Below are 27019 nucleotides of genomic sequence, written 5' to 3'. Positions count from 1 at the left end.
TGAATAAATCTTTTAAGTTGAGCCACCAGAACCTCTCTGAGCTCCCTCAATATCCTGGGATGAATTTCATCAGATGTCATAAAAATAATAAAAGAAAAGCTGAATTCAGGCTTTCACAGTGAATCACTCATGGAAAGGGGCAAAAACATAGCTAGGTCCTGTCAGGGAGGGCTAAGAAAACAGTGACTGGGAGATATGCAAAGTCAGGAAATAGACAAAGGGCACACCTGAGAGTGGCTATCCCAGCAAGGCACTCCCCCCCCCAAGAGTGACTATCCCAGTGAGGCACCCCCCTAAGAGACTGTATAAAGCAGGCCCTACTTCTGGTTGTAACTGCCGTGTATTGTGCAGGCCCCTCTCTGGCCTTGCTACATAGCAGAATGGGTATCCTGGAGACAGCTGGTTTGCCTTTCAAGCACTCCCTCCTCTTACCCCTGCACCCTTACCTCTCGCTTATCCTGTAGCTTCAGCACTGGTCATCTATGTTAAATCTGTTTAGTACCAGTCGTGGTGGAAATTAGAGATTTATCAATGGCCCTTCAGATAACTATATTTCCTGTTAAGTAAATTATGCCAGCCTCTGCCCCCTCCCCCACCTTTTCATGCACCTGATCAGTGGTACTGTAAGTTATCCTAATATATCATAGATCTGGAGATTGTTTTCACAGCTAACACTGTCCACAGATCTCTTGTTGTTTAGGTCCTCCCACTCTGCACCTTATCCCACCCATCCCTAGGCTTGCACTCTACTAAATTCTCTACCTCTCATCTTCAATTATTTCCAACAAGGGAAAACCTTTAGTGAGGTTACTAGGTTCAGACCTTTTTCATCAGGTAACCTCTTGATTTAAACAAGAATTTTCCTTCCTTCATATATATATAAGCATAAACACAGTTTACTAATTACTTTATTTTATATATCTTAAAGAAGGAGACCTCTTTATTGTAGTGTTCTTCCCCTAAAGTACTTGATTATCAGTTTAACCTAGGCTTTTCTTCTATCCCCACTTCGCAAAAGGGAAACAAGCTACACTTGTTAGGTATACTCTTTTACTCAAATTGTTAGCAGCATTAGTATTGCTTCAAGGTTAATCAAGAAGTCACTGAGACACATATTACTTATCCTCTCAATAGAAACAATTTTTATTTCTAGTACTTAATTAAAACTACTAAACAAGCACAACTCTATACACCAGATTTTAAAAAATACATTCCTAAACCTGAGAGCATATGCTAAATCACTGTATAATAGGTGAGAAAGTACATTGAACTACATCCACAAAGAGAATCTGTACAAGTTCTTCAAACTCATAAAACAGTAACTACCTGTTCCTTATTTACTGAATAAGTAAAAGAAGAACAGGGTTGCTCCTTCTACCCACAAGTTGAAAAAAGTTATTCTAGTTACAGTATGGTTAAAAAACTCATACCTCCAAAGCTTGTGCTGCTCATGTTAACAGCTTCTGCAACAGTGCAGACTGATTACTTGATCCAAGGTGAGGGACTGGTTTTGCATACAAGTTGTATGCCTGTTGAATCCCTCATAAAAGAAGTACTAAGAGCTAAGAGAACCAGATGGCAAGACTAAGGGACATCTGTGAGCATCAGAAATCCATCCCAGATACGCATTTGGATGCATCGGGGACCTCGGACAAAAGGGATGGAGACATTGGGCTGAAAGAGGACAGCTGAATGCAGATCACCAGATCCTGCAAAGTGAACCTCGCTACTCCATCTTTTGTTGAACTGAAAAACCAATTTGCAGCCCTAGAGTTAGAAGATATAATAATATCTCAAGAACAGAAGAAAACAGAGCTCCAAAAATATCAAAGTTGGTCGAGCAATAGTCAATAAGAAGTGAAAGGTAGTTTTGGTTGGCGATTCCCTTCTAAGAGGTACAGAGGCATCCATCTGCTGACTGGACATGATGTCAGGAGAGTTGTGCTGTCTGCCTTGTGTAAAGATTCAAGATGTAGTGGAACATTTTGCCAAGACTCATCAAGCCTAAGGACTGTTATCCTATGCTACTTATCCATAGTGGCATAAATGATACAGCTAGCCATCCCACTGAAGTATCAAAAGTGACTTCATGGCCCTGGAACAAAGGGTGAAGCAATTATCTGCAAAGATGGTGTTATCCCAGGACAAGCAGGCAGCATATTCTTTACGCATGGGTGACGTCACCGACGGAGCCCCCGGTACGGACCTTTTTAACTAGAAAAGTTCTAGTTGGCCGCACTGCGCGTGCGCGAGTGCCTTCCCGCCCGACGGAGGAGTGCGTGGTCCCCAGTTTCTTCGTTTCCGCGGAGCGAAGAAGACGCGTGTTTTTTCAACGGCCGTTGAAACTACCTTTTTTGCCTTCCCGCTCGCGAATTTTCTTGTTATTTTACTTTTCTTACCTTCGGGTTCTCTTTTATTTTCCTTTATTAAAAAAAAAAATAAAATTTTACTTTCTTTTTTCCCTTTTTCGAACTAGCCCCGGCGGGGCCTGTTGCCACTATACAGGCCTCCGGGTTTGATTTTGCGGAGGCCGTATTTCCATTCATGCCCCCGCAGCCAGGTTTTAAGAAGTGCCAGCGGTGTGCACGCCCGATCTCCCTCACTGACCCACACAATTGGTGCTTGCAGTGTTTGGGTCCTGAGCATCGGGCGGACTCCTGCACCCGCTGTGCCACTCTTAAAAAGCGAACACTTAAGAATCGCCAGAGTCAGCAGAACATCCTATTCGGCACCGGGTCTGCGATGGAATCCTCTGCGTCGACGGCGGTACCGCCAAAATCGACATCGGAGAAAGTTATAATGCCGCTTTATAGGGCAATGGTCAGACCACACTTGGAATACTGCGTCCAACATTGGTCTCCCTACCTAAAGAAGGATATAAAACTGCTGGAGAGGGTGCAGAGACGAGCAACAAAACTGGTGAAGGGTATGGAGAAACTGGAATACGAGGATAGACTTATAACACTAGGATTGTTCTCCCTTGAGAAAAGGAGACTGCGTGGGGATATGATCGAGACCTTCAAAATACTGAAAGGAATCGACAAAATAGAGCAGAGAAGATTATTTACATTGTCCAATTTGACACGGACTAGAGGACATGTAATGAAGCTAAGGGGGGACAGGTTCAGGACTAATGTCAGGAAGTTCTGCTTCACTCAGAGAGTGGTTGACACCTGGAATGCCCTCCCAGAGGAGATTATTGCGGAATCGACCGTCCTAGGCTTCAAGAGCAAACTAGATGCATATCTCCTTAAGAGAGGCATATAAAGATATGGTGGACTATAAATTACTACCAGTCTTTTTTGTTAGTATGATGTAGTGGAGTTTTTGACCAGGGATGTTTTCTCCTATGCTGCTTTAAGTTGTGTACGGCAGACATAGTGACCTCTCTAAGAGGAAACTGAGGTCTTTTCTCCATATAACTACATATTCTTATCTCTGGTCTGTATTTCTCCATAGTAGTGAGTGATTATTGGAATATATTTTGGTGGTGTGGACTATAAATTACGCCAGGTGTACACCTGGCAGGGCCTCCGCGTGTGCGGATCGCCGGACTTGATGGACCGAAGGTCTGATCCGGAGATGGCAGTTCTTATGTTCTTAAGTATTGGGCCTTGGAACAGCAGGCCACAAGGTGAGGCTGGTAAGCAGGCAGTGGTGGCTGGCAGGGATCCCAGGTCCTGGAGGGAGAAGCTATCGCCGGAGCTGCTGCATCACATCCTTCAGCTGCTCGGATGGTGGTGGGTGGCGGGGAGGAGAGGACATCGCTGCAGTGGTGGCTGGCGGAGAGCCTGGGCTGGAGTTTTCAGCTGCTCGTTGCAGGTACCATGGAGCATCATCCCATTCTGCCCATACCTACACCCCTGCATCTCTAGTTTACCTATGTTTAACCCTCTCCCGGTTCTGAAAGGATTCTGGCATCAACCATTGAGGAAATTCTTGTTCTGTGGTGGAAGAAGTCACTCTTCGCTGATAAGGAGACAATTCAGTCTCACAACCTCTCCCTGAAACACTCCCACTGGAAGGGGATGATTTATCACAGTCTGCACTGAAATGTCCCATGATGAATCGTCAAAAAACGAAAAAAATGCAGATCAAAATGTACAAGATGCAGGCTATGTTTATTTGTACCAAATATTAATGCAGTGGGTGTAGAAAAGAACATAAATGGTGTAATGCAGTGATCTCAAACCCTTTGTAGGGCCACACTGGATTTGTAGGTATATAGTTAATGTCTTATTAAATAAATTACAATTTTGCATGAGGTAAAACTATAATTTATAAATCTTTCATTTTGGCTAAGTCTTAATAATATTGTAATTTATAGCTAAAGAGACATATGATTAAGAAACTGTTTTATTTTACTTTTGTGATTATGATAAACATACCGAGGGCCTCCAAATAGTACCTGGCGGGTTGCATGTGGCCCCTGGGCCCTGAGTTTGAGACCACTGATGTAGTGGATTAGGAAAACAAGTGTCTATTAAATATTGGAACTGTCCCTTGATGCCAGTAAGAGTAAGAGGCTTCAGGAGCTGGGCACATGATGGAGGGCATTGTAGATTAGGAGTCTGATCAGCAGACGACGCTTGTTGCCCTATCAAAGGCAGACAAGACACAAATGCTGTCATTTAACAGTGTTTCATTTAAATCCAAAAGCAGCTTCTGCCGGTTTTTTAAATCATTGAATTCAGTTGCCAATCGTCCAAGATGTTTTTTTTACATACAGATGCTAGTTTCAAATTTTTAGAGAATGACACGGAGACAAAGTTTGACCCCGTCCCAATCCCCGCCCCATTCTCGACCCCAACCTCCGCTTCATCCTTCGCCCCTCCCCCTCATCTTCCCATACTCCTCTGCAACAGCCCTGCTTCTGCTCTCAGCCATTCAGCACGCTAGTTTTTTTGCGCATGCGGAAAGAAGGTCCTGTACCTCAGAGGGGAGGGGCGGGCACACCGCTACGCAGGCGTAGTGGGGCGCGCTAGGTGTTTGTGGTCAGTTCCGGTTGTTTGTTCGGGAAACGGATTCGATTTGACCGTGAGGCCGACGGGACCAGGCCTCGAATCTCTGACCATGGCCCGGGATTATGATCATCTCTTCAAGCTGCTCATTATCGGGGATAGTGGTAAGTGAGGTGGAGAACTGTATCTCGGAGAGTGGCCTCCGCCCTGTGTACAGGAAACACGACTCGCCCACGGTACTGAAGGCCACCAACAAGCTTAGCGCTCCGGCCTAACTGTAGAGCTGACGAGCCCGGTGCTGTAGGGAGGTTTAAAGGGGTGGGACAAGTAAGAAAATATCGAAGACTGGCCTGGTTCTTAAATGTTTGGACTGGTGTTGAAGGCTTTTCCAATATCTCTCATCTGGATTTTATAGCGTTTACATTTTTTAATTTGAACTTTTATTATGACATTGTTGAAAACATAATAACTCCAAAGTGCAAAACAAGCTATATACAAAATTATAACCCCCCATTCCAATCCCACTCCCTCCCCGTAGCTACTGAGTAAATTATACCAAGCCATCACAGACAACATGAGTTATACTCATTAGAAAAAAGATAGGCAGAACCTGAAGAATCGGCCTTAAGAGTATTAAAAATATAAATAAAAGTCTTTAAATTTACAGTATACTTTGTAACTAACGTATGTGTGGCTATCCACCAACTTTGGAGTAATACCAAACTTCAAAGGGTTGTCATAGTTTCTCAGTGCAGTAATATTATTATGGTGAATAGCTGACATTCTACTAAGATTGTAGGCATACTAGAGTTTGGATGGAAGCAGATCCAGGTCCAGAAGAGATGCAGTAGTCCATAACTTTGCAATTTGTCTCCACAATGCCCAGACAGACTCACAGATCCTTAAAGCGAGACTCCAGTAAGTCTGGAGGTTGATATTGTATTAAAAACAGTTTAGGATCAGATGACACTGAGTAATCTAACATTTCTGAAAGTATTCTGGTGCAGGAAGCACAAAAAGTATGTATTTTGGGACGTGTTCACCACATGTGAAAAAAGTTCCCCTTTGACTGCAGTTCCTCCAGCACAGTGGCAATGTATTAGAATCAGAGTGCCAAACAAGTAGGGTAAAGATACCAACGGTAGAGTACCTTAAGCCCCTGTTGTATCAAGTTAGCTGTGATTGAAAATTTAAAGGTATTATCATGTAAAGATGTGCAGACTTTTTCTGGAACGGAGCTACTCAGATCTTTTTCCCATTTATTAATATAGTAGAGGTTTCTGCCCAGACTGTCCTTGTAACAACAAATAGAATTTTGTGATTAGGTTCTTTTGACAACTACTCCCTAATAAAAGATCTTCCAGAGGTAAACACGGAGATTGAAGCCAATCTCTCAAGAGAGAAGAATGGAGTAAATGTCTGATCTGCAAATAAATATAAAAGTCACATCCGGTAGCACATATTCTTACTTAAGTGATTGAAAACAGAATCTGTTTAGCTACCCTTAAGGGGGAGGGTGTGGCGGGAGGCACCTCCTCCAGATGTAATCAAACAACTTTTGCAAAGACCTGAACCTGGTCTGGGGTAGCGTGTAGCACAGATAATGAAACTTTGGAAGGAGCATCATCTTACAAACAGCGACTCTTCCTAACCAAGAGTGGAAAAGATGTTGCCATCTGTCCAGTGCCCTAGAGAGCTCTGGGAGTAATTTACCAAAATTAAGCTTGTAGATATTAGTCAAATCCCAGACAACTTCACTTCCAGATACTGAATACATTTTGAAGCCCAGCCAAATGGCATTTGTTGCTTAATCATAGTCATAGCAGTAGAATCTAAATTCACAAGTAGTTTCAACATGAGTTAATTTTAAACCCTGAAAGGGCACCATATTCCTCTAATTCCTGCAAAATACAAGATAAAGAGGTCCTGGGCCATCCCTCTGTGAGCAAAATATCACCAGCAAAAAGTATCTTAAATTCCTCCTGAATGACAGAAATGCCCCTGCTGTTCTGATATTTCCAAATAGTTGCTGTAAGAGGTTCAGTGACCAGCACAAACAATAACGGAGAAAGAACTTGTCTGTGTAACCTAAAGGTATTAGAGTACACCCCCCCCACCCCATTTACAAGAATTGTGGCCATAGGAACAGAATACAATGCTATAATCATATCTGAAAATTAGTTCCCGACCCAAAGTGTTCTAAAATTTGGAGCATAAAGCCCAACTCTAAGAACATAAGAATAGCCTTACTGGGTCAGACCAATGGTCCATCTATCCAGTATTCCGTCTTCACAGAGGCTATTTCAAGTCAGAAGTGCCTGGCAAAAACCCAAATAGTAGCAGCAGTCCATGCCACCAATCCAGTCATAGGAGTACTCTGTTGTTTAGCATATCAAATAAGATCCCAAGTGCACCTCACATTGTCTCCAGTGGATCTGCATGTTATAAAACCAGCTTGATCCTCACCCACTAAAAGGCTAATTACTTTATTTAATCTAGAAGCCAGAGTCCTAGCCAGCAGAGAGATGGGGGGTGATAGGATCCACAAAAAACTAGGATCCTTTCCTGATTTAGGCAATACAGTCACTCCACCAGCCTCTAGCATAGAAGTAGGAAGCTTACTGCCTTGCAGAATGTCTTTTAAAAACTTAAAGCAACATTGGAGCTATAAAGCCTCCCAGATGCTTATAGAACCTGGTCGTGAGACCATCAAACCCAGAAGACTTTCTTAAATTTCATCTGGGTGGGTTGATATAATATTGCAAATTGTTTGGGGGGGGTGAGCCTTGGAAGAGATGCAGCATCCAAATATCGAGCTCTCCTCATCAAGGACCACATTCAAAAATACAATTGTTGATAAAACTGTACAAAGTATTGTCGGAGCCCAAGGAGGTCCAAAACAATAACACTTTGGGAATCTCAGTGAAGTGATACAGGACTGGGACTGTGTATTCTTCAGTTGTTGAGCCAATAATTTAATAGGCTTATTTCCTTCCTCAAAATAGACTCTCTGAGCTAAGTATAACTCGTGTTTTATTTTATCCACCCACAGAGTTTTAATTTGTTTGCGTAGAGTACATAATTTTACTTTAAAGTTATTGGATCTATTTGTAAAATATAGTTGTTCACAGTCCAAAATCTCTCTCAGTTGCTGATCCTTTTGCTTCCCCAGGTCCATTTAATGTTCTCTTAAAAATGCCTTAAAACTGTCCCAAACCAGTGCCACTGAGATATCTGAGGTTTTCTTCTGCTGGAAAAACTAATGGAATAATTTGGAGATCTGCCATCACTTCCTTAGAATCCAAAAATGCCACTTTTAGTCTCCAAAATCAAAGGGGTTTATCAGTACACCCCATGGAGAAGGTTACATTGACTGGTGCATGATCAGATCAGGACGAAGTATCAATTGTCGCTCCCATTAGGACAGGCAAGATATGCCTATCTATAAAAATATAATCAATTCTTGAACAGGAATTGTGCACAGGAGAATTAAAAATGAGTTGAGATTTATAGGGTGGGAAAATCGCCAGGCATTCACCAATCCAAAACTGTGAACAAAGGCATTTAATTCCCTTCTGTCCTGCTGAGTACTATTTTCTAGAGGCGGGAACATAGTTATATTAAAATTTCCCCCTATTATCCAATTCCCAGCTGGTAAACCACCCAGTGCTTTTCCTAAATGATCATAAAAGGACTTCTATCGGGGCATACACAAGACATACACACGCAATTTTTGCGTGGATAGCCACAAACTGTCCCTGAGAATCGGAGACCTGTGCTAACATATCAATCTGTACTCTCCCTGAAATCAGAACTGCTACACCAGATATCTTTTTAATTGGTTGTGAAGCAAATTTAGAGTGTAAAAGGAGCTCATCTTGTAATGAGCCCACTCAAAGTGGATCATTTATCGCTTCCTGAGACTTGTTTAGATGCTTTTGTGTGGATCACAATCTCCCTCTGCCCAAGGACACACTCTGCCATCTCGGAAGAGATATTGTAATTAACGAGTGTTCAGAAATGGTATCCTCCATATTGCAGCGAAGAGATTTAAGTGATAGAGCAGAGGCTCTGGAAATGACTCAATGAGATGTGCCATTATATGAGAATTGTTATCCAAATGGGAAAGTCCAACTAGTTGTGAACTCGTGCAGCTCCTGTCTCCTTTTCAGATTGATCAGTGAGATGTCCCCAAAAACTGTGATTTCATAAGTGTCCCAAATAATCTTATCCTGTTTTTGCACTGCTGCCATTATCATTTCATTCTGTGCAAAATTGTGGAAGCAGACAGCTATATCTTTCAGGAGATTTGAGCATGCTGAGCCCAAAGCACAGTGAACCTGGTCAATCTTTACATCTTCTGGAGGAGCATCGGATTGAGTAAGAGATAAAATATGGAAGGAGATCTTTTGTACCACTGACATACAGTCCAGATATTCAGGGCTATCTGGTAAGCCTCTGAATCTTAAATTCTGTTGCTGACTTCTATTCTCCAACTCCTCAGTTTTATTGAGGAATTCTCCCTGTTGCTGTGAGATGTTATGAAGCTGCTTCTCTTGCATGGATAGTTGTACCACCTGATCCTTCATCCATCGCTCAACCTTGTCAGTGTGTGAGCCTAACACTGCGATGTTTGTTCGCAGCTCAGATCCAATAACCACCATCTCCACACAAATGTGCAATGCCAGCTTTAATCTTTCTTAGGCATTGTTTAATTTCCTCTATATGTGAAGAATCAATCCCTGATATTGAAACACAGGATTCAGATAACAAGCCCTGACCATGCTATGATCAGGTGGTGTCCATGTCCTCTGACTCACAGCGTGACTGGCTGCTGCTCTGATATGCAAAATCTTGGAGATCGGAGAGGGTTTTTTTGCTCATAACTGCTATTGGTCCTGGAAGTAAGGTAAGGTAATCGAAAAAAAGAGCAATAGAGTCATTTTAAGCTGCTGATGTTTGTGGATTTCACTGGGCCAGCAAGAAGCTGTGGGTTTAAGCAGCCATTCAGCCCAGCGACATCACTTCCTACCTGCATTTACTTAATATCTTACTGACTGGTGAATTAACCAGTTGGCTTTCTAATGACTGTTAATATATATTCCTGGATCAGTATTTAATATTTTCTCAATCAGGTTGTTGCAGGTTGTTAGTCCTTTAGTCCTTTGTTGAACTGAGCACACTTAAAGTGAACTATTTAGTTAGAAACTCAGTGCTGTCATAGTAGCACCTTGTGCTGTGTGTAACTCTTTATCATTGAATCTGAAAAAGAATATAGCAGTATTAGAAAAGGCACAGAGAAACTCAACCAAAATGAGTAAGGGGATGGAATGATTCTCATATGAGGAAAGGCTAATTAGTCTGGAGAAGGATGAGAGATTTACAAAATCCTGAGCAGAGTGGAACAGTAAACACATTGATTACCGTTTGACTGGAGCACATGCTATGAAGTTACATAGGAATACTTTGGACCTTTTGTTCTGACCCATTCTATCAATTCTTATATTCTAAACTGATTAAGAATGGGAGTCAACAAATGATAGTGGTAATAGGAGTTGACTTTGAAGATAGGGGCATTACTAGTGGTGGATTATATGGAACAGTTCTTGTCTTGTTCTGTTTAACAGTTTTGTAAGTGGTATTGCAGAAGGGCTGAAAAATAAGGCTCGCTTCTTTACAGATAATATGAACACTTGCAATAAGAAAACCTAATGAGTGATTTAGCAAAACTTGAAGAAATGTCTAGAGCAGTGTATTGCAAATTGTGCCACCCGAGATTCCAGGTGTGCCGAGAGATGCCAGGGAGGAGAGGCGCCGGCTGACTGCCTACAGCAAGAGACACATCCTGTAGGCAATCAGCCGGCTCCTCTCTGCACTAGATAATGACATGGGGATGAATTTGTCCCTGTCCCCGTGAGTTTTGTCAATATCCCTATCCCCGACCCATTCCTGTAAGCTCTGCCTACCGCACAAGCCTCAAATAGGTATGATTTTAAAGTGTGTGAGGCTTGTGCAGATGAGGATGGAGCTTGCAGGATTGGGGAAGGGAAGATGAGTTCTTGCGGGGACAGGGGAAAAATTTGTCCCAGTGTCATTCTCTACTCTGCGTGCCTTCCCTTCCAGCACCCCCCACTGGCAGCACAGGGCTCACTGGAGGGCCTTTGCACATGCACGGACATCAATGTGATGATGTCATGCATGCATGTGACATCATCATGTCGATATCCACATGCTTCCGGATGCCTCGACCCACTGCTATCCATGTTTAGTGTGCTGCGGCTTCTCAAAGTTTGCGAAACACTGGTCTAGGGTGTGCCAGCAAATATTTAATGCTTAAAAATGCAAGGCCATGTATTTGGATTGTAAAATCAATAGAATGGTGCATAGCATGAAGTTCTGTGCACAAAAGAAGAGCAAGTTTTGGGTTGATTATATACTTTATGATCATCAGGTACAAAGAAGTTAATAGGGTGAGACCAATTGCTGGAATAATGCTTTGGTGCATAGGAAAGGGAATGTTCAGCAGGAAAAAGGAAGTACAGGTACAAAATTATTTATCCGAAATTTGATGTGAACCGGAAGTAATAAATTTCCCCAACATGATACACCCTGAAACCAACCCAGGTGCATGCGCAATTCAGGTTGGAGGACTGCAAAGTGGCAAATAGAGCTCCAGATTCCACTCAGGGTGGCAGTGAGAAACAGAAAAGGTCGGAGGGCTGACTTAATGTTATAATTCTGAAAATTGAAAAATTCCAAAAAACAAAATATGCCTGGTTCTAGGGATCTGGTATTTGTAATAAGGATCTGTATAAGTCTCTAGTAAGATCTCATTTGGAATACTGTGTGGTGTTCTGGAGACCACACTTCCAAAAAGATTTAAACAGGATGGAGTCATTCTGGAGAGGGTGGCTAAAATGATCAACGGGCTTTGGCAGAAAGCTTATAGGGACAGAATTAAGGATCTAAACACATACATGTTTAAATGAATAGCAGGATAAGGGAACTCAAACTTCACCAAAAAATTATTCAATAGTTATAAGGAGATCTCCACAGTACAAAATATTCATAGAGAAAACTTAAGGTAAAGGAGAAAAAGACCTCAGTATCTCCCTGGATTAGCTGCATACATACATCCTTGGTCAAACAACTCCTAGACCCACAAAAACTTTTGTTACTTTCCATATAATATCTTTTCAATACATTCTTAATATGCAAAAACTTGTGCAAAAAATGCAAAGAAAATAGCATTTATCTGTGGAGATATCCAAGCTCCTAGCTCATTAAGTTAGAGCAGAGAAGAAAAAAATCACAGTATCCTCCGTTTTCTCATGAGGTATACCGGTTCATAAATCAATAGATTTCCCAACAAGGCCCTGTTTCGTGATATCGCTGCATCAGGGGAAACTCTATAAAAGGAAAAAAGAAACATTTTATATGCTAAATAGCATTCATTGTAGACTTTAAAAGTAAAATTACTATAAATGCCTACATCAGAAAAAAGAGTCACTGCTTCAAAAAAACTTTCTTCTGAAAAAATGGCCTCCCATATAGACTCCCAGAGGGACTGCGATCCGGGGGAGATACTGAGGTCTTTTTCTCATTTACCTTAAGTTTTCTCTATGACTATTTTGTACTGTGGAGATCTTATAGCTCTGATATTTAAACTATTGAATATTTTTGGGTGAAGTTTGATTTAGTGGTTATATTCAGCTTGTTATATTGATATATTTGTCAGGATAAGGGGAGATGACAGCAACACTTATTTATGCAGTTTCTATACTCTAATACGCCTTTAATACTATGCAGTTTACCAAATTGACATACATAATAAAAATCAAGACATAATAGACAAAAACAAAAAAATAAGTTAAAATTTAACATCCAGAATCATAAATTCACATCATAAGTGGTAAGCCTCCTTTTAAAGGAAAGGAGGATGAGAATGAAAGTACTTGCATTACAATTCACACACTGCATAGAAAAAATTAACTACGTTGCTAGCTAAGGATATTGCTAAAGGCCAATTTCATGCTCAGGCTTTTTCAGCAGCTGCAGCAAAAAACATGAAATGCTTTTGCTACGTGAAATAGAAGAGGATCGTTTGACATTTCCTCAGTTACCTAAGGCAATTTTTTTTATATGCCTGTAAATAAACTAGGTTAGTTATTGCGTCCCCCACCCCTTCACTCTGCAATTGCTGGAACTCCTGATGTTTTCTTTTGTCTTAGAGAGTTTGAGCAGTTTGGTGCCTGAAATATATACTCATGACAGTCACCAGCAGAAATGTTCAGACATTTAAACTTCCTAATAGCCCCATAGTACTACTGGGAAACACCAGCTGTGGCTGCATCTAGGAAGAATATTTTGTGTTATGGCCAATTTCTGGATACCATGATGACCTGGCACCTGGGTTGTACAGTTTTGCTTTGTCCTGTTCTAGGATTAGAAGTTATTCACTCAGAAATAACTCGGGTGAGGCACATTTACGGAGCAGCACACAGAGCCCCTACCAGTGAGATGTTAAACAGGTCACTTAGCCTCACTAACCATAAGCATGGAGTTTCTCAGCAGCAGAAATTCATCTGTGCTCAAGCTGATGCAGGTCATCTATTTCATCAGGATAAGTTTGGACATTTGAGTGGCCAGGACCTAACTTTCTAATGACGGCCGCGTCTGTCTGAAATGTAGACCAGCATTTTGCCTAAGCTCACCTAGGGCCACTTCCAGGTAAAACCACACACCTCCCTAGGTTTGTGAAAATGCCTACAATGTAGGTGACCTTCCTTGAGGCTTTTTTTTTTTTTAAACGTGCATCCTGATTGGCTGGCTAGATAGCGGTATGACACCTACCACTGCCTACAATCAGAATGCTGTTTATAGAATTTGCCCCTTATTGTTTGCACATATCTCTTCTATCCTACCTGTCTTTCAAGTATACATGTTTACATCTTTATATCTGCCCTCCTGTTTAGAACAAATGCTAGGAAGTTCTTTTTTACCCAGAGGGTGGTGGACACATGGAACAAGCTTCCGGAGGAGGTGATAAGCCAGAACACTGTACAGGGGTTCAAGGAAGGTTTGGATAGGTTCCTGGAGGATAAGGGGATAGAGGGGTACAGATAGAACTTGAGGTAGGTTATAGAAGTGGTCAGAAACCACTTCATAGGTCGCGGACCTGATGGGCCACCGCGGGAGCGGACCGCTGGGCGGGATGGACCTCTGGTCTGACCCAGTGGAGGCAACTCTTATGTTCTTATGAAAGCTGTTGATCATTTAATAGTTTGTCCTTTAAATTCACTCTATCCCATGCTCAAGCTGATGCAGGTCATCTATTTCATCAGGATAAGTTTGGACATTTGAGTGGCCAGGACCTAACTTTCTAATGACGGACTTTACTCCGTCCCATCACTGTTTTGACAGGTTTCAGATTTGCACTATCCTATGCTTTCTGGGTCACATGGTGGCCACTGTACAGATTGTAACTCTAGCCAAACTGTACATGGGTGTTACAATGGCAACTCAGTACACTAGGAGCAGCACGTCATCAGTCCTTCTCCAAGAAAGTAACCTGCTGAAAAACTGGGAGCAAGACTAGAGATTCCAAACAGAAATAGGAATGGAGGTGTGGTAGACCCTGAACAATTTTCAGGGGATTGTGGTTGTGAGGAACTGGCTAAACCAAAGGTGGATAAAGAAATGGGGCCAGATGGCATATGTCTGGTGATACTGAAGGAATTTGAGGAAGTTCTGGCAACTTCTTTAGAGTCAGGAAGGGTCCTGGAGGACAGATGTCCACAAAAGTGGAAGTAAGGAAGAGGTTGGTAACTACAAGCCAGTAAGTCTGATTTCTGTTATAAGTAAATTAATGGAAAAGCTTTTAAAACAGAGACTAGTGAAGTTGCTGGAATCTGATGGATTATAGGACTTAAGGCAACATAGTTTCACTAGAGTCAGGTCTTTCCAGACAAATCTGATAGGTGACCAGAGAGTTGCATTGAGGGAGAGAGCTGGATGTAGTATATTTAAGTTTTAGTGAAGCCATTGATGTGATTCTGCGTAGATAACTTTAAAATAAATTGAGTGGCCTTGGAATGAGCCATATAGTAACTGGGTTAGGAACTGGTTGAATGGAAGATGGAGGGTAGTAGTAAATGGAGCTCACTGTTGTGGCTCAGTGATGTGCCATAAGGTTTGGCTCCTGGACTAGATTTTTTGTAAGCAGTATTGCTGAAGGACTGTTTGGTAAGGTTTGCCTCTTTATGGATGATACTAAAATCTGCAGTAGGGTAGACACCCCTAATGGTGTGGATAACATGAGGAAGTACCTAGCAGAGCTTGAAAAACGGTCCAGAATTTAGCAGCTATGATTTAATGCTAAAAAAAATGCAGGATCATGCATGAAGAACTTTGGCACAAAAGAGGAGTAGGACTTGGGTGTGATTGTATGTGATCATAAGGTGCCCAAACATTTAGAAAAATTGACGGGAAAAGCTAGAAGAATGCTTGAGTGCATAGGGAGAGAGAAGGCCAGTATGGAAAAAGGAGGTGATGTCCCTGTCTTAGACTCTGGTGAGACCTCATTTACAGTAGAATTATTATGTACACTTCTGGAGACCACACTTTCAAAACGATGTACAGACGATGAAGTCAGTCCAGTGGGCAAATGGTCGGTGGTTTTAAAAGCACATAAGAATTGCCGCTGCTGGGTCAGACCATTGCTTCATCGTGCCCAGCAGTCTGCTCCTGTGGCGGCCCTTTGGAAGGAAGGCAGATAAGGGGAGATATGATGGAGATGATTGAATACCTCTATGGTAGAAATGCACAAGAGGCAAGTCTGTTTCAATTGAAAGGAAGCTCTTGAATGAAGAGGCTTAGAACGAAGGTGAAAGATAATAAGACTCAGAAGTAACTTGAGGAAATACTGTTTCATGAAAAGGGTGTATATATGTGGAACAGCTTCCTGGTGGTGATGGTGGTGGAGATGAAAACTGTATCTGGATTCAAGAAAGCTTGGGAACACTCAGCATGCCGGCCGGTGCTAAAAACTGTTTTCATAGTTTTGTAAAAAGGGGGGGGGGGTAAAAACTATCTGTTTAACAAATATTTTAAAACATTTTTGTTATGTTAAGATCCTTTTGTTATGTTAAGATACAACATAACATAGCAGTCAGTATAATACAATATAACAATGTAGCTTCCATTTATAATAAGTATATAAAGAAATGAATTTCCTCTATACACAAATATTTCCTTAATCTCATGGCAGCAAAAGCTTTATATTATAAATTTGATAGTTGCAGAGTTCTTCAAATTGTATCATGATCCCATATCTTGTGAAAGGCTATTATGGATCAACCTTTTTTTTTAGCTGGCATTAATATCTTTTGGTGTATTTGGCCTGCCCTGTACCAAGGCGTGGTGCACACAAACTTAAGGGGGGAGAGTGTGGCGCAGTGGTTAAAGCTACAGTCTCGGCTCCCTGAGGTTGTGGGTTCAAACCCACGCTGCTCCTTGTGACCCTGGGCAAGTCACTTAATCCCCCCACTGCCCCAAGTAGATTAAATAGATTGTGAGCACGCCGGGACGGACAGGGAAAAATGCTTGAGTTCCTGAATAAATTCATGTAAACCGTTCTGAGCTCCCCTGGGAGAACGGTATAGGAAATTGAATGAATGAATAAATAAGAATAAAAAGTGTACATATTTCTCGGTCAGTGGGTGTTGTGCTTCGGACACAAGCGCATATGTTATCTTTTGAACCATTCCCTTGCAATCCAAGTAGTATTTTGCCATCTCCAGGATCCCCCTGTATCCAGAGGTTGCAGTGCCGGCTGTGATTTTCTAAATCCTCCAATTTACCTAACATGAAGACTTTGGCTGTTTTGAGCTCCTGCAGCTGAGCATATCTAGCTCTTCAATGTGAGCTTAGTCTATGGCCTAATTCAGCAATCTCTCATCTAAGATTGGCTGCCATATTAATTCTGTGCGAATATCTTTAGTCTGCCTTAATATCATAACCTTTCTTAAATCTAGTTATACTAACTGATTTTACCACATCCTTCAGGAACAAATTCTGGAGCATAACTATGTATTTGGTGAAAAAATGTTTTCTCCTATTTGTTTTAAAAGTATTATTATGTATCTTTATGGCATGACTCCTTGTCTTTGTACTTTTTGAAAGAGTACCGTATTTTCACGCATATAACGTGCGCGTTATACAAGATTTTACAAACCGAGCATAACCATGCCGTTATATGCGTGAGCGCATTGTACAATTGTTTTCTGTCTTGCGCCCTCCTCCATCTTCCTGCAGCGTTCACTGAAAGCCGCAGCAGCGGCTTCCATGCGCCTCCTGCGGCAGGGAAGTGTTCCCTCTGACGTCGTGACGTCAGAGGAACACTTCTGGGTCAGCCGCAAGAGGCACATAGGATCCGCTGCCCGCGGCTTTCAGCGAACGATGCAGGAAGATGGAGGAGGGCGCCAGCAAGACAGAAAACACCACATCACAATAGAATAGGCATTGCAATAGAAAACCTGGAAAACAAAATGAGCATGCGCGGTATACGCGTGGGCGCGCTATACCAAAATTTTCTTACATAAATTCCTTGTTCCTGCGCGCTATACCCGTGTGCGCGTTATATGCGTGAAAATATGGTAAACAGTTGACTTGCACTTTCCACTCTACTTCACTCAGGATTTTGTAGACCCCCCCCTCCTCATGCGTCTGTTCGCTAACTCAAGGAGCCCTAACCTCTTAAAGCTTTCCTGGTTTCCTCTTAAGAGTTTCATCCCTTTGATCATTTTGGTTGCCCTTCTTTACCTTTTCTATTTCCACTATGAGGCTCATTTTCAAAACAGATACATGTCCAAAAAACAGCATAAAGTGGCAGATTGCAGGGGGGAGAGGTGGTTTAGTGGGAGACCTGTTAGAAGTAGATTGCAGTAGACTTAAGTATGAGGTTGCAAGGGTCCGTATAGTGTGCTCTGGGAGGAAGGGTGAATTTTGGAGATGATGTACAGATAGAAGCGACAAACTTTAGCAGTCTGTTGAATGTGGGTAGAAAATGAGAGGTTGGAGTCGAAGACGACTCCAAGGTTACAGAGAAGACGAAAGTGATAACAGTATTATTTACAGAAACCTGACCCATCTTTTATTATGTTTCTGGCAGAATTCTGTGCATGTAAGACATAAACAGGTCTAAGCCGGCACAGGAGGAGGAAGTGACCTGCTGTACCGTGGTTCACTTCTCCTCTGCTGCCTGTGTTTGCACTGAATTATGCGCAGCATGTGCAGAATTCTGTGTGTCTTGAGGGGGGGGTGAGGATTTCTGCACTTGGCAGAATTCCTCCAGGAATATTATATGCGCAATACACTGTGAAAAGCGTATAAATATACATTTGCATTGATCATATATTATCAGTCAATTTTTCCCTTGGTTATTTCCTTCCTTCCTCCCCCTCCTCTCTTTAAACTTTGTTTTATTGAATTTTTAACAGTTTACATCAAATGCCCATTTATCAGCCTAAAAGCTTCATAATGCTGTGGAGCTTTAGAGTCAGCCTAAAAAAGGTTCCCTTACCTTATAATGGCCCCTCCCTATCACTATTGTTGCTTCATCCTCAGTAGTTCATATGTAGTTTATCTACAAAGTGAGTGCAGATGGCTCTAGCTGTATCCAGTTCACTGATATGCATTTCTTGGCAAACAGATATATTGTACCTTTAGGTATAAGCAGTTCCTGTGCAAATGACCCTAGATTACTGAATATTTGTCATGTTCGGTATTTATTGCCCCATCATATGTTCTAATAGAGTCCATATCACTCCACTGTTGAATTTTTTAAGCATTCCACACAAACTTTTTTTTTTTTTTTCTTAAGCTCCGGCACACTAAACGGAGCAAATGTTTTTCGTGGCGCACTAAATGTAGTAAATGTTTTTTTGTGGCACATTATAATTGAAATTTATAAAATTGCAAAACCAACAAAAAATTAAATTTGAGAGTTATTTATTTAAGCTCTGTCCTCCATGAAGCCCAAGATACAATATCAGGTGTTGGTGGGGCGCTGGACTCAGGGAGGTCTTGGGCTGCCTAATCCGCAGGCTTATAATTATGCTTGCCTATTACGCCATTTGGGGGATTGGATAATGCATACAGAACACGGAGATGGAGCAATCTCTTTTTGCTCCAAAATCATCCCTTTCCATTATTGCACCTGCTGTGGAATCACATTCTGTTGGAGTTTAGGTCTAGCCACCTCCTCTGCTCACTACAGGAAGCTTGGCGGTGGCTTATTAAACTATTAGGATGGGATCCAGGGGTGACGGACCTATTGCCCCTTGAGGGAAATGTGTGGGTTGACCCTGGGAAAGAGAACAAAACTTTCTGAGCTTGGGAGCAAGGGGCTATAATATATTTGGAGTATTTTCTAAATGGTGAAGAGGTGGTGAAGACGTTTGACATTCTTCAGCTTCCTAGAGGGGGGACTCTTGGAATAATCGATTTGCATATAGACAACTTAGCCATTATGTGGTATCCCTTGACAGAGCACAATTAGAGAAACATATGGGGGCTAAAGTGTGAGCATTTTTTTTCATACTGCTTTAGCTGGAAGGGTAATGGTGTCTGGGTTATATAAGGTGATATACATTCTGCTCCCGGTTAAAGATCTGTATGGCTGTCGCAGGGCATGGGAAAGGGATTTGAGTGTTGACTTGAGCACCTGGGATATAACTGCCAATATTAAGACTTTACCCCAGCTGACGCAGTGTTTGGCTCCAGGAGTGTTACTATAGTGTTGTTTGCGTGCTTATTTTACGCAACAACAACTGTATTATAGGGGGGGGGGGTAGCAGGAGCACTCTTTTGGCCATGCGTTCTGGTCCTGCCATACGATTTTGGGCAGACCCATCACAGGCACAGTGTTTCAGCTGTTATTGAATATACCTCCAGGATAACTAGAGGACATCTGATTTATTGTTTTTTTTTTTGGATACTTTCTTTTCAAATTGTGATACTTTTGTGCTGCAGAGGTTCCCAGTGTTCCTGGTTCAGCTCTGACTGCAAGAAGACACAGATTCTCTGCGAAGAAGTTTGTTGCTAGCAGGTGTCTCTAAGAGTACCAGCCTAGCCAGCCTGCTTTACCAGTTAAGAAGGCTCGGGAACTGTTCCCCTGGGAGCATGGCTCACCCCAGACTCTGTCTGGATCTTAAACACAGGCTGTGTGAGCCGCGGGTCTATCCAGAGGGGCGGAGTAGGGCTGGCTGTGTTGGTTAAGCAAGTGGATCAGTGGGGGTTGGAGTCTCAGCCCACCTTCTTAAGGACTGGTTGGTAGCCCGAAGAAGCATGCAGCTGGAATCCATGCTTGTCTGAGGCAGAAAATCTCTTCTTCATAGCTGCACTGAAGTACATGTGAGTACTGGCTATTGCAACCTATGGAGAAATTCAGGAGGGTATTTCAGAAAATTGCACTTTTGAGAGTTCCTGGGGCCAGATTAGGGGGTCTCCTGCCTCTAGAAACCCCTACCCTGAATTTTTTTGGCTCCCGCAGGCTGTTTTTAATGCCAAAATCACTATTGTGGTAGCCATCTTAGATTTTCAAATTTGTTTTTAAAAGTCTCTATCTACCTTAATATACCTTGACTTTTCAATAATTCACCACAGATGTACTCCCCAGGCTCTGATACACTGGATTCATGCCAGATTTGTGCCGGATAGCCAGCTGAGGAGCATACATGTTCCACGAGGTGTGTGAGGTAGGGGCGGGGTCCTTAGGCTCAGCCTCCTCAGATCCCTTGAGGGACCTAGGATTACAGTTAGGCTCTAAAGTGTCTAGGTTGTTTCCAGAAGCAGCAAAGGCTGCATCTGTGTCTTTGGCGAAACAGCGCCACATAGGCTATCCTGGATCCCCAAGGAGGCACAATGAGCACATACAGGGCTTATCTGGCCCTTCTGTTCAGGTCTTTACACCTGATTTTGAAAGCTTGTTGTATGATGCCTATTTCAACTATAAACGACAGTCCACAGTTTTGTGCCTGCTCTGGTGGTAGCACAGGAGAGGAGTGCCCCCTCCCCCCAGCAACATAGTGTCTGCTAAGTAGGTGTCGGCAGACCTAGAAAGCCAGTCGGAAAAGAACTGGGATATTTGGAGTTCAGATTCTGTGTCTCTGCTCTCCCAGAGCGAACCTTCCGTTTTGGGGGGTTCTGAAGCTCAGATGGATGCTGACGGTCAACAGGCCATGGTAGCACTAGACCAGGGTGATAACCCGACTGTGCATAAGATTTTCAAGCCAATGGATCTGTTGGATATTGTCACACAGGCTTTGCAGTGAATCAGGCTTAGGCAGATATTCTATATACTTCATGCCAAAATGAGACTCAGGAGTGGTTCTGGATCTAAAGGCAGTCAACGCAGCACTGAAGGTGCCCCATTTCTGAATGGAGACCATGAGATCGGTCATTGTCTTGGTGATGCTAGGAGAGTTCTTAGCTTCGCTGGACTTAATGGAGGCTTATCTCCATATTCCCATATTTCCTTCTCTCAGAAGGTTTCTGCACTTTCATGTGTTGGAACAGCATTTTCAGCTCTCCCCTTCATGCTTGCAACATTGCCATGCACTTTCACCAAGGTGTAATGGTGGTTGCAGTGGTGCAATTATGCAAATTGGGGGTCCAAGTACACCTGTATCTAGATGACTGGCTTATCAGAATCCCGACCATGACGGAGGGAGAGATAGCAGTGGAGCAGGTTATGCAGACAATACAGGTCTGTGCTGGATAATCAATTTCCAGAAGAGCCACCTAGAGCCAACTCAATCCGTGGAATACCTGTGGGAGTTTTCTTTGACACTGCAGCAGGTCGTGTTTTCTGAGCCATGCAGACAGAAACTGAAGCATCAGATTATAGAAATGCTATCGATGCAGGGCCCCACGGCCTAGCATTATCTACAGGTGCTTGGATCCATGGCAGCGACCTTAGAAGTAGTTCCTTGAGTGAAAGTCCACTTCCGCCCCTTCCGGACATACTGTTGTCACACTCATCACCTCTAACAGATTCTCTTCAAAGTCCACTGGCCTAGACCTCAGAGGCACCCCACAACCTACATTGGTGATTTTGTCCGGAGTCATTGAGCAAGGGTATGCCGCTCTGCATAGATTCTTGGGTGATGCTGACGACAAATGCCAGCCTGTACGGCTGGGGAGGTCACTGTAATGGACATGAAGTTCAGGGGATATGCTCGATCAGTCGTCTGGAGTTGTAAGCCATTTGGCTAGCGCTCTGGAGCCTGCGAAACACTCTGGAGGGCCAAGTGGTCGGGGTCTTTTTGGACAATGCCACGGCTTATGTCAACAGATAGGGAGACACCAAGAGCGCTCCCTTGAGACTAGAAGCCCATTTGCTAATTTGATGGCCAGAAGTTCACCTACAGGTGCGTTCAGATGCTCATGTAGTGGGAGTAGAGAATGTTCAGGCTGACTACCTGAGCCAGCAGACCCTGTACCCTGGGAATTGGTCCCTGTCCCAGAGAGCATTTGAAAGCATTATATGGCAGTTGGGGTGCCCAACATTCAATCTGATGGCAACAGGGATCAACAAGAAAGCTGAGAGGTTTTTCAGTCAAAGATACAATCCTGGAAGTGGTTTGAGATGGAGCTGATGTACGTGTTTCCCCCTTGGCCCTTGATAGGCAGGGTCATTCAAAGAATAGCAGTCTACTGAGGTTTTGTGATTCTTGTTGCTCCTTGGTACACAGATCTCGTACGTATGAAGAAAGATAGGAGCCTCAAGCTCCCAGTTCATCTGACTGCTATCTAGAGCATAAAGGCTATTTGGAGGTACTGTAGTTATTGCAATCCTTCTTCAGGCAACAGTTTGTCTATGCTAAGGCTTGGAAGAGCTTCCGAGGCTGGTGTAACAGCAGGAAAGTGGAACCCTCTACAGCGTTGATTGCTACAGTCCTGGCTTTTCTCTAAGATGACCTCAAGAAGGGCCTAGCTATTGGGTCACTCAAGGTACAGATCTCAAGTCTTTCGTGCTTTCGAGCGCAAGTGGATAAGGTCCCTTTAGCCTCTCATCCAGATGTCTCCAGATTTTTGAAGGGGGCATTGCGGCTACATCTGCCAGTGAGAAAGCCTTTTCTGACATGGAACTTTGACTCAGTTCTGAAAACTCTCTGTTGGGCACTGAAAGAGCCCTTGCAGGGAGCACCATGTATGGACCTTACGGTAAAGACAGTCTTTTTGGTGGTTACCAGTTCATCAAGAAGGGTTTCTCTGCAAGCTTTGTCCCTTAGAGTGCCATTTCTCTAGTTCTCAGAGTCTTGGTACGGACAATTCGTTTCTTTTTGCCGAAAGTAGTTTTGTCCTTCCACATTAATCAAGAGGTCTGGTTGCCCGTGTTCAGTCTGATGGGTTCCGAAGGTAAGATTTTGCTAGATGTCAGGAGAGTTCTTCTCGGATATCTCAAAGTGACCAATAAGTTTCGACTGTCCGATCATTTGTTTGTCTTAATGAATCTAAGCCGGCATGGAAGGCCAACTTTCAAGACTTACATTTCAAGATGGATTCGCATGGCGATATTTTCAGCATACATCAGGAGTGGAAAACAATCCCTGATCTCATTGAAAGTACACTTCAGTCGGGGAGTGGCAGCTTCCTGGGCAGAGTCCTGGCTGGTGCTGCCTGAGCAGATTTATAGGGCAATGGCACAGTCCACCCTCCATATCATATTTTCACAAAGTTTTACAGGGTTGATATAGCGGCTCACCTGGACACAGCTTTTGGGTCCTGAGTGCTGGCAGCATGCTCATCTGTCCCGCCCCAGATTGTAGGGACTGCTTAGGTATGTCCCTTTAGTTCAGAATCTCTGCTCCTGTTGCATTGGAAAGAAATGAGGCTTCTGAAGTCAAAGAGCCTATCCAGAGTTGGTATGACACTCCTTAACTGTTAGTGCAGGTTGCACTCAGGTAGGTGGCTAATGTTATTCCACCTTGTTTTGCATTTAAATGTTTATATCATGTGGTTTATGCATGTTACTTATAGAGCAGAACAGAGTTACATTATGTAGGGAGTTTCTCCATACCCTTCTTTCTAAGTGTTCTTGCTTTGGGACACACTGAGGGGCTATAGCCCAGCCCTCTGGGAGGAGAGGTGGAGCATTGCAAGAAGATGATTGGCAGCTTCTGCAAGGAAATTCACGGTTTCGGGGTGACTTCTCATTAGTTCAGGATCTCTTCTTCTGTTTATAGGAAAGAAGATTATCGAGGTAAGAACCTAATCGTTATTTATTTTGGTGCTTTCTCTTTAATATTATCTATCATGTAGATGCCCCCCATTTTTGTTCAGATTTGAGAAAATTGTCATTGAGGTAGCATCTTGGAGGGGGGTCCACTGAGCTGCCTAGGAGAATGGGGAGCAATAGCTGAGGGGTAAAAGTTAAAAGGCCACAAATTATGAAAATATGGACATTGATTTTTCACCTATATTCAGTTTTGGAATAAGCATTAAAAATATCTTCTTTTTTTTTTTTAACTATTGATCTAAAGCAGACATGTCAAACTCTGGCCCGCGGGTCAGATTAATAAAATGTGACCCGCCAGACAATTCCTGCCGTTACCGAGACTTGGCCCACCGTTCCATCCCTGCCTGCACCCTGCCTGCCGCCGGCATAATCATCACTGCCGCTGCTCTTCAGGAGCATCTGGAAATTCAGGAGGAAGATGAGCTTCGGACATTAAAGCAGCCTGCAGCGGATCGCCAGTCAGCTGTAACGATCCTAGCAAGCTGCTGCAACTCCTCAGTATGTTCCCTCTGCCGCGGTCCCGTACATCAGAGGAGATACAGGACCGCGGCAGAGGGAATGTGCTGTGGAGGCAGATGGCAGCCTGCTAGGATCGCTACAGCTGACCGGTGATCCTCTGCAGGCTGCTTTATTTTGTTTACATCACGAATGGTAGTGATCAAAATGGTGATGAACAGAAGCATGCTTAGGACAAATACAGGAAGTGGTGATAAGAATGAGGAAGAGAGGTGGCTGGAGATTTAAGTATTAGGGTCTAAGGTGGAATAGAAATGATGCAACTGGACAGGTTAGTAAACCAAGAGGATCTTTTCTGCTGATGAGACTTACAAGGTTGGGGGATTGGGGATGCTAGTATTTGGGGGGACTGGGGAGGAGAGGTGGAGGTAAGAGGAAGTTTTCTCTGTAGAGAAGACAGTGGGAGTGATCTGGATAGAGGAGAATTGAATGAGGGAGGGGGAAGAAGAAAAGAAAGGACAAATGATTGGGCTGTTTGGAGAGTGATGACTTGGATACAAGCAGGAATAGGGGAACAGAGGAGTAAACAGAGCTTTACAGTTGTTGCAGTTACTATGACTAGGTATGGTGAGCTGGAGCAGAAACAGGAGCAAGAGCAGGATGTGACATCACTAAGTGTAACAAAAGGAAGACAGCATGAAAGAAAGAGGGAGGTGATGAGAAAAAGGAAAGATGCCAGACCTCCGGGGGAGGGAAGGGAAGAAGAAGGAGAACCTGGCAAGCGAGTTATCAGAAGACAACCAGAGCCTGGGACCACAACATGATTTGAATAATGACCAGACAACAAAAGGTAGAAAACATAATTTTATTTTCTGTTTTGTGATTACAATATGTCAGTTTTGAAATGTGTATCCTGCCAGAGCTGGTGTTAGACAGCAGGAGTGAGCTAGGACCTAAAAGAGAGGAAAAGTCTTTTTTATTTATTTTGTTTACATCACAGAGCCGGCGTGGGGTTGGAGAGGTTGTAACCCTATACTTCTATTAAGACTAAGGAGTCCTTTTATTAAGGTGCGCATTTAGCGCGCACTAAATCGGTTAATAAAAGGACCCCTAAGTATCTTAATAAAAAATTTGGCCCACGACTTAGCCTATGTTTTAGATTTCGGCCCCTTATGTGATTGAGTTTGACACCCCTGTATAAAGGAAGGCAAGTTGCAGGTGAGACCTAATCTGCTATAATTGGCTTTCAAGTGTTACACTTCCATTAGTTGGTCTATACTGAATGTTTATTTTATCATTCTGAACACAGAGTTCATTTTTCTTTTTCTCTTTTATTTCTCAGGCGTGGGGAAGAGCAGTTTGCTGCTGCGCTTTGCAGACAACACCTTCTCAGGTGAGTGACTCCAAGCTGAGGGAGCAGAGGATGGGAAAAAATCTGGATGTTTTTGCTTGTGTAGCCATCTGCTCAGTCTGTTTATCCCCTTGGAGCGAGATCATGTCTTCTCACGTTGTGAAACTATTCGCTCAGTTTTGGTTATGAAACTTCTTCAGTGTTCCTTTTTTTTCCCTCAAGCAGAGAGGTTTAGGGTCTTTTATTCCTTTCTCTTGTCCCATACCAAAATTGCTAAGTCATCCATTTATTTGAATTTGGCCTTAGATAAATTCCAGTTTCATTACAAATACACAGGAGTCCATACTTCTAGCTGTTCATTCCCACTTCCCACAAAACTGCAGAAGGGGGCTAGAGGAAAGGGAGAAAGGTGCAGGACCTTCAGGGAGGAAGAGAGAGAAGGAAAGAGAAAAGCTGAACCAAGGGGATGAAGGAAGAGCGAGTGAAATATTGAGCATAGTGGAGGGAGGGAAGAAAGAGTGAGACACACATTGGTGTAAGGGAGTAAGAGAGGGGAGAAGCTGGACACAGGGAGATATACAAAAAGAGAGAAGGGAGGCATGGATGGGAGCATAGGAACGGACAAAAAGGGGAATGCTGCATGGAGGTGGTATATGGACATCTGTGTGTGATCTGAGCCACTTTAAGTGGGAGGATATATGGGGGTGTCCTAATTTATTACTCCGTTAGAATACACATTTTTGTGAATGTCTTTTGTTTCATGAGTAAATCAAGGAAAAGTTTTGTTGTTTATCTGCAATTACATCACTTTCTTTTCCAGAGATAAAAAAAAAAAGATTTGACGTCGATATGTGAACATTTCCTCAGAAAGAACTGAATATTTCATGGGGTGGTCTAATTTTTTCACATGACACTAGTTGAGAAACACTGTCTTAGATCCTCCATGTG

General features: G+C 42.9%; 1 protein-coding gene across 1 annotated transcript in view; it reads left to right on the top strand.

Moving 5' to 3' along the window:
- The first annotated feature begins 4899 nt into the window (after positions 1-4899).
- Positions 4900-27019, top strand: part of RAB35 (RAB35, member RAS oncogene family) — a 38908-nt gene continuing 16788 nt past the window's right edge. Inside the window, exons 1-2 of the mRNA XM_033955550.1 lie at positions 4900-5125; positions 26063-26113. Of these exons, the coding sequence (XP_033811441.1) occupies positions 5074-5125; positions 26063-26113 (103 nt within the window). The 5' untranslated portion in view covers positions 4900-5073. The remainder of the gene's footprint in view (positions 5126-26062; positions 26114-27019) is intronic.

The sequence above is a fragment of the Geotrypetes seraphini genome, chromosome 8 (genome assembly GCF_902459505.1).
Source record: "Geotrypetes seraphini chromosome 8, aGeoSer1.1, whole genome shotgun sequence".
Classification (NCBI taxonomy): domain Eukaryota; kingdom Metazoa; phylum Chordata; class Amphibia; order Gymnophiona; family Dermophiidae; genus Geotrypetes; species Geotrypetes seraphini.
The sequence above is the reverse complement of the archived record's forward strand: the minus strand, read 5'-3'. Positions and strand labels throughout refer to the sequence as shown.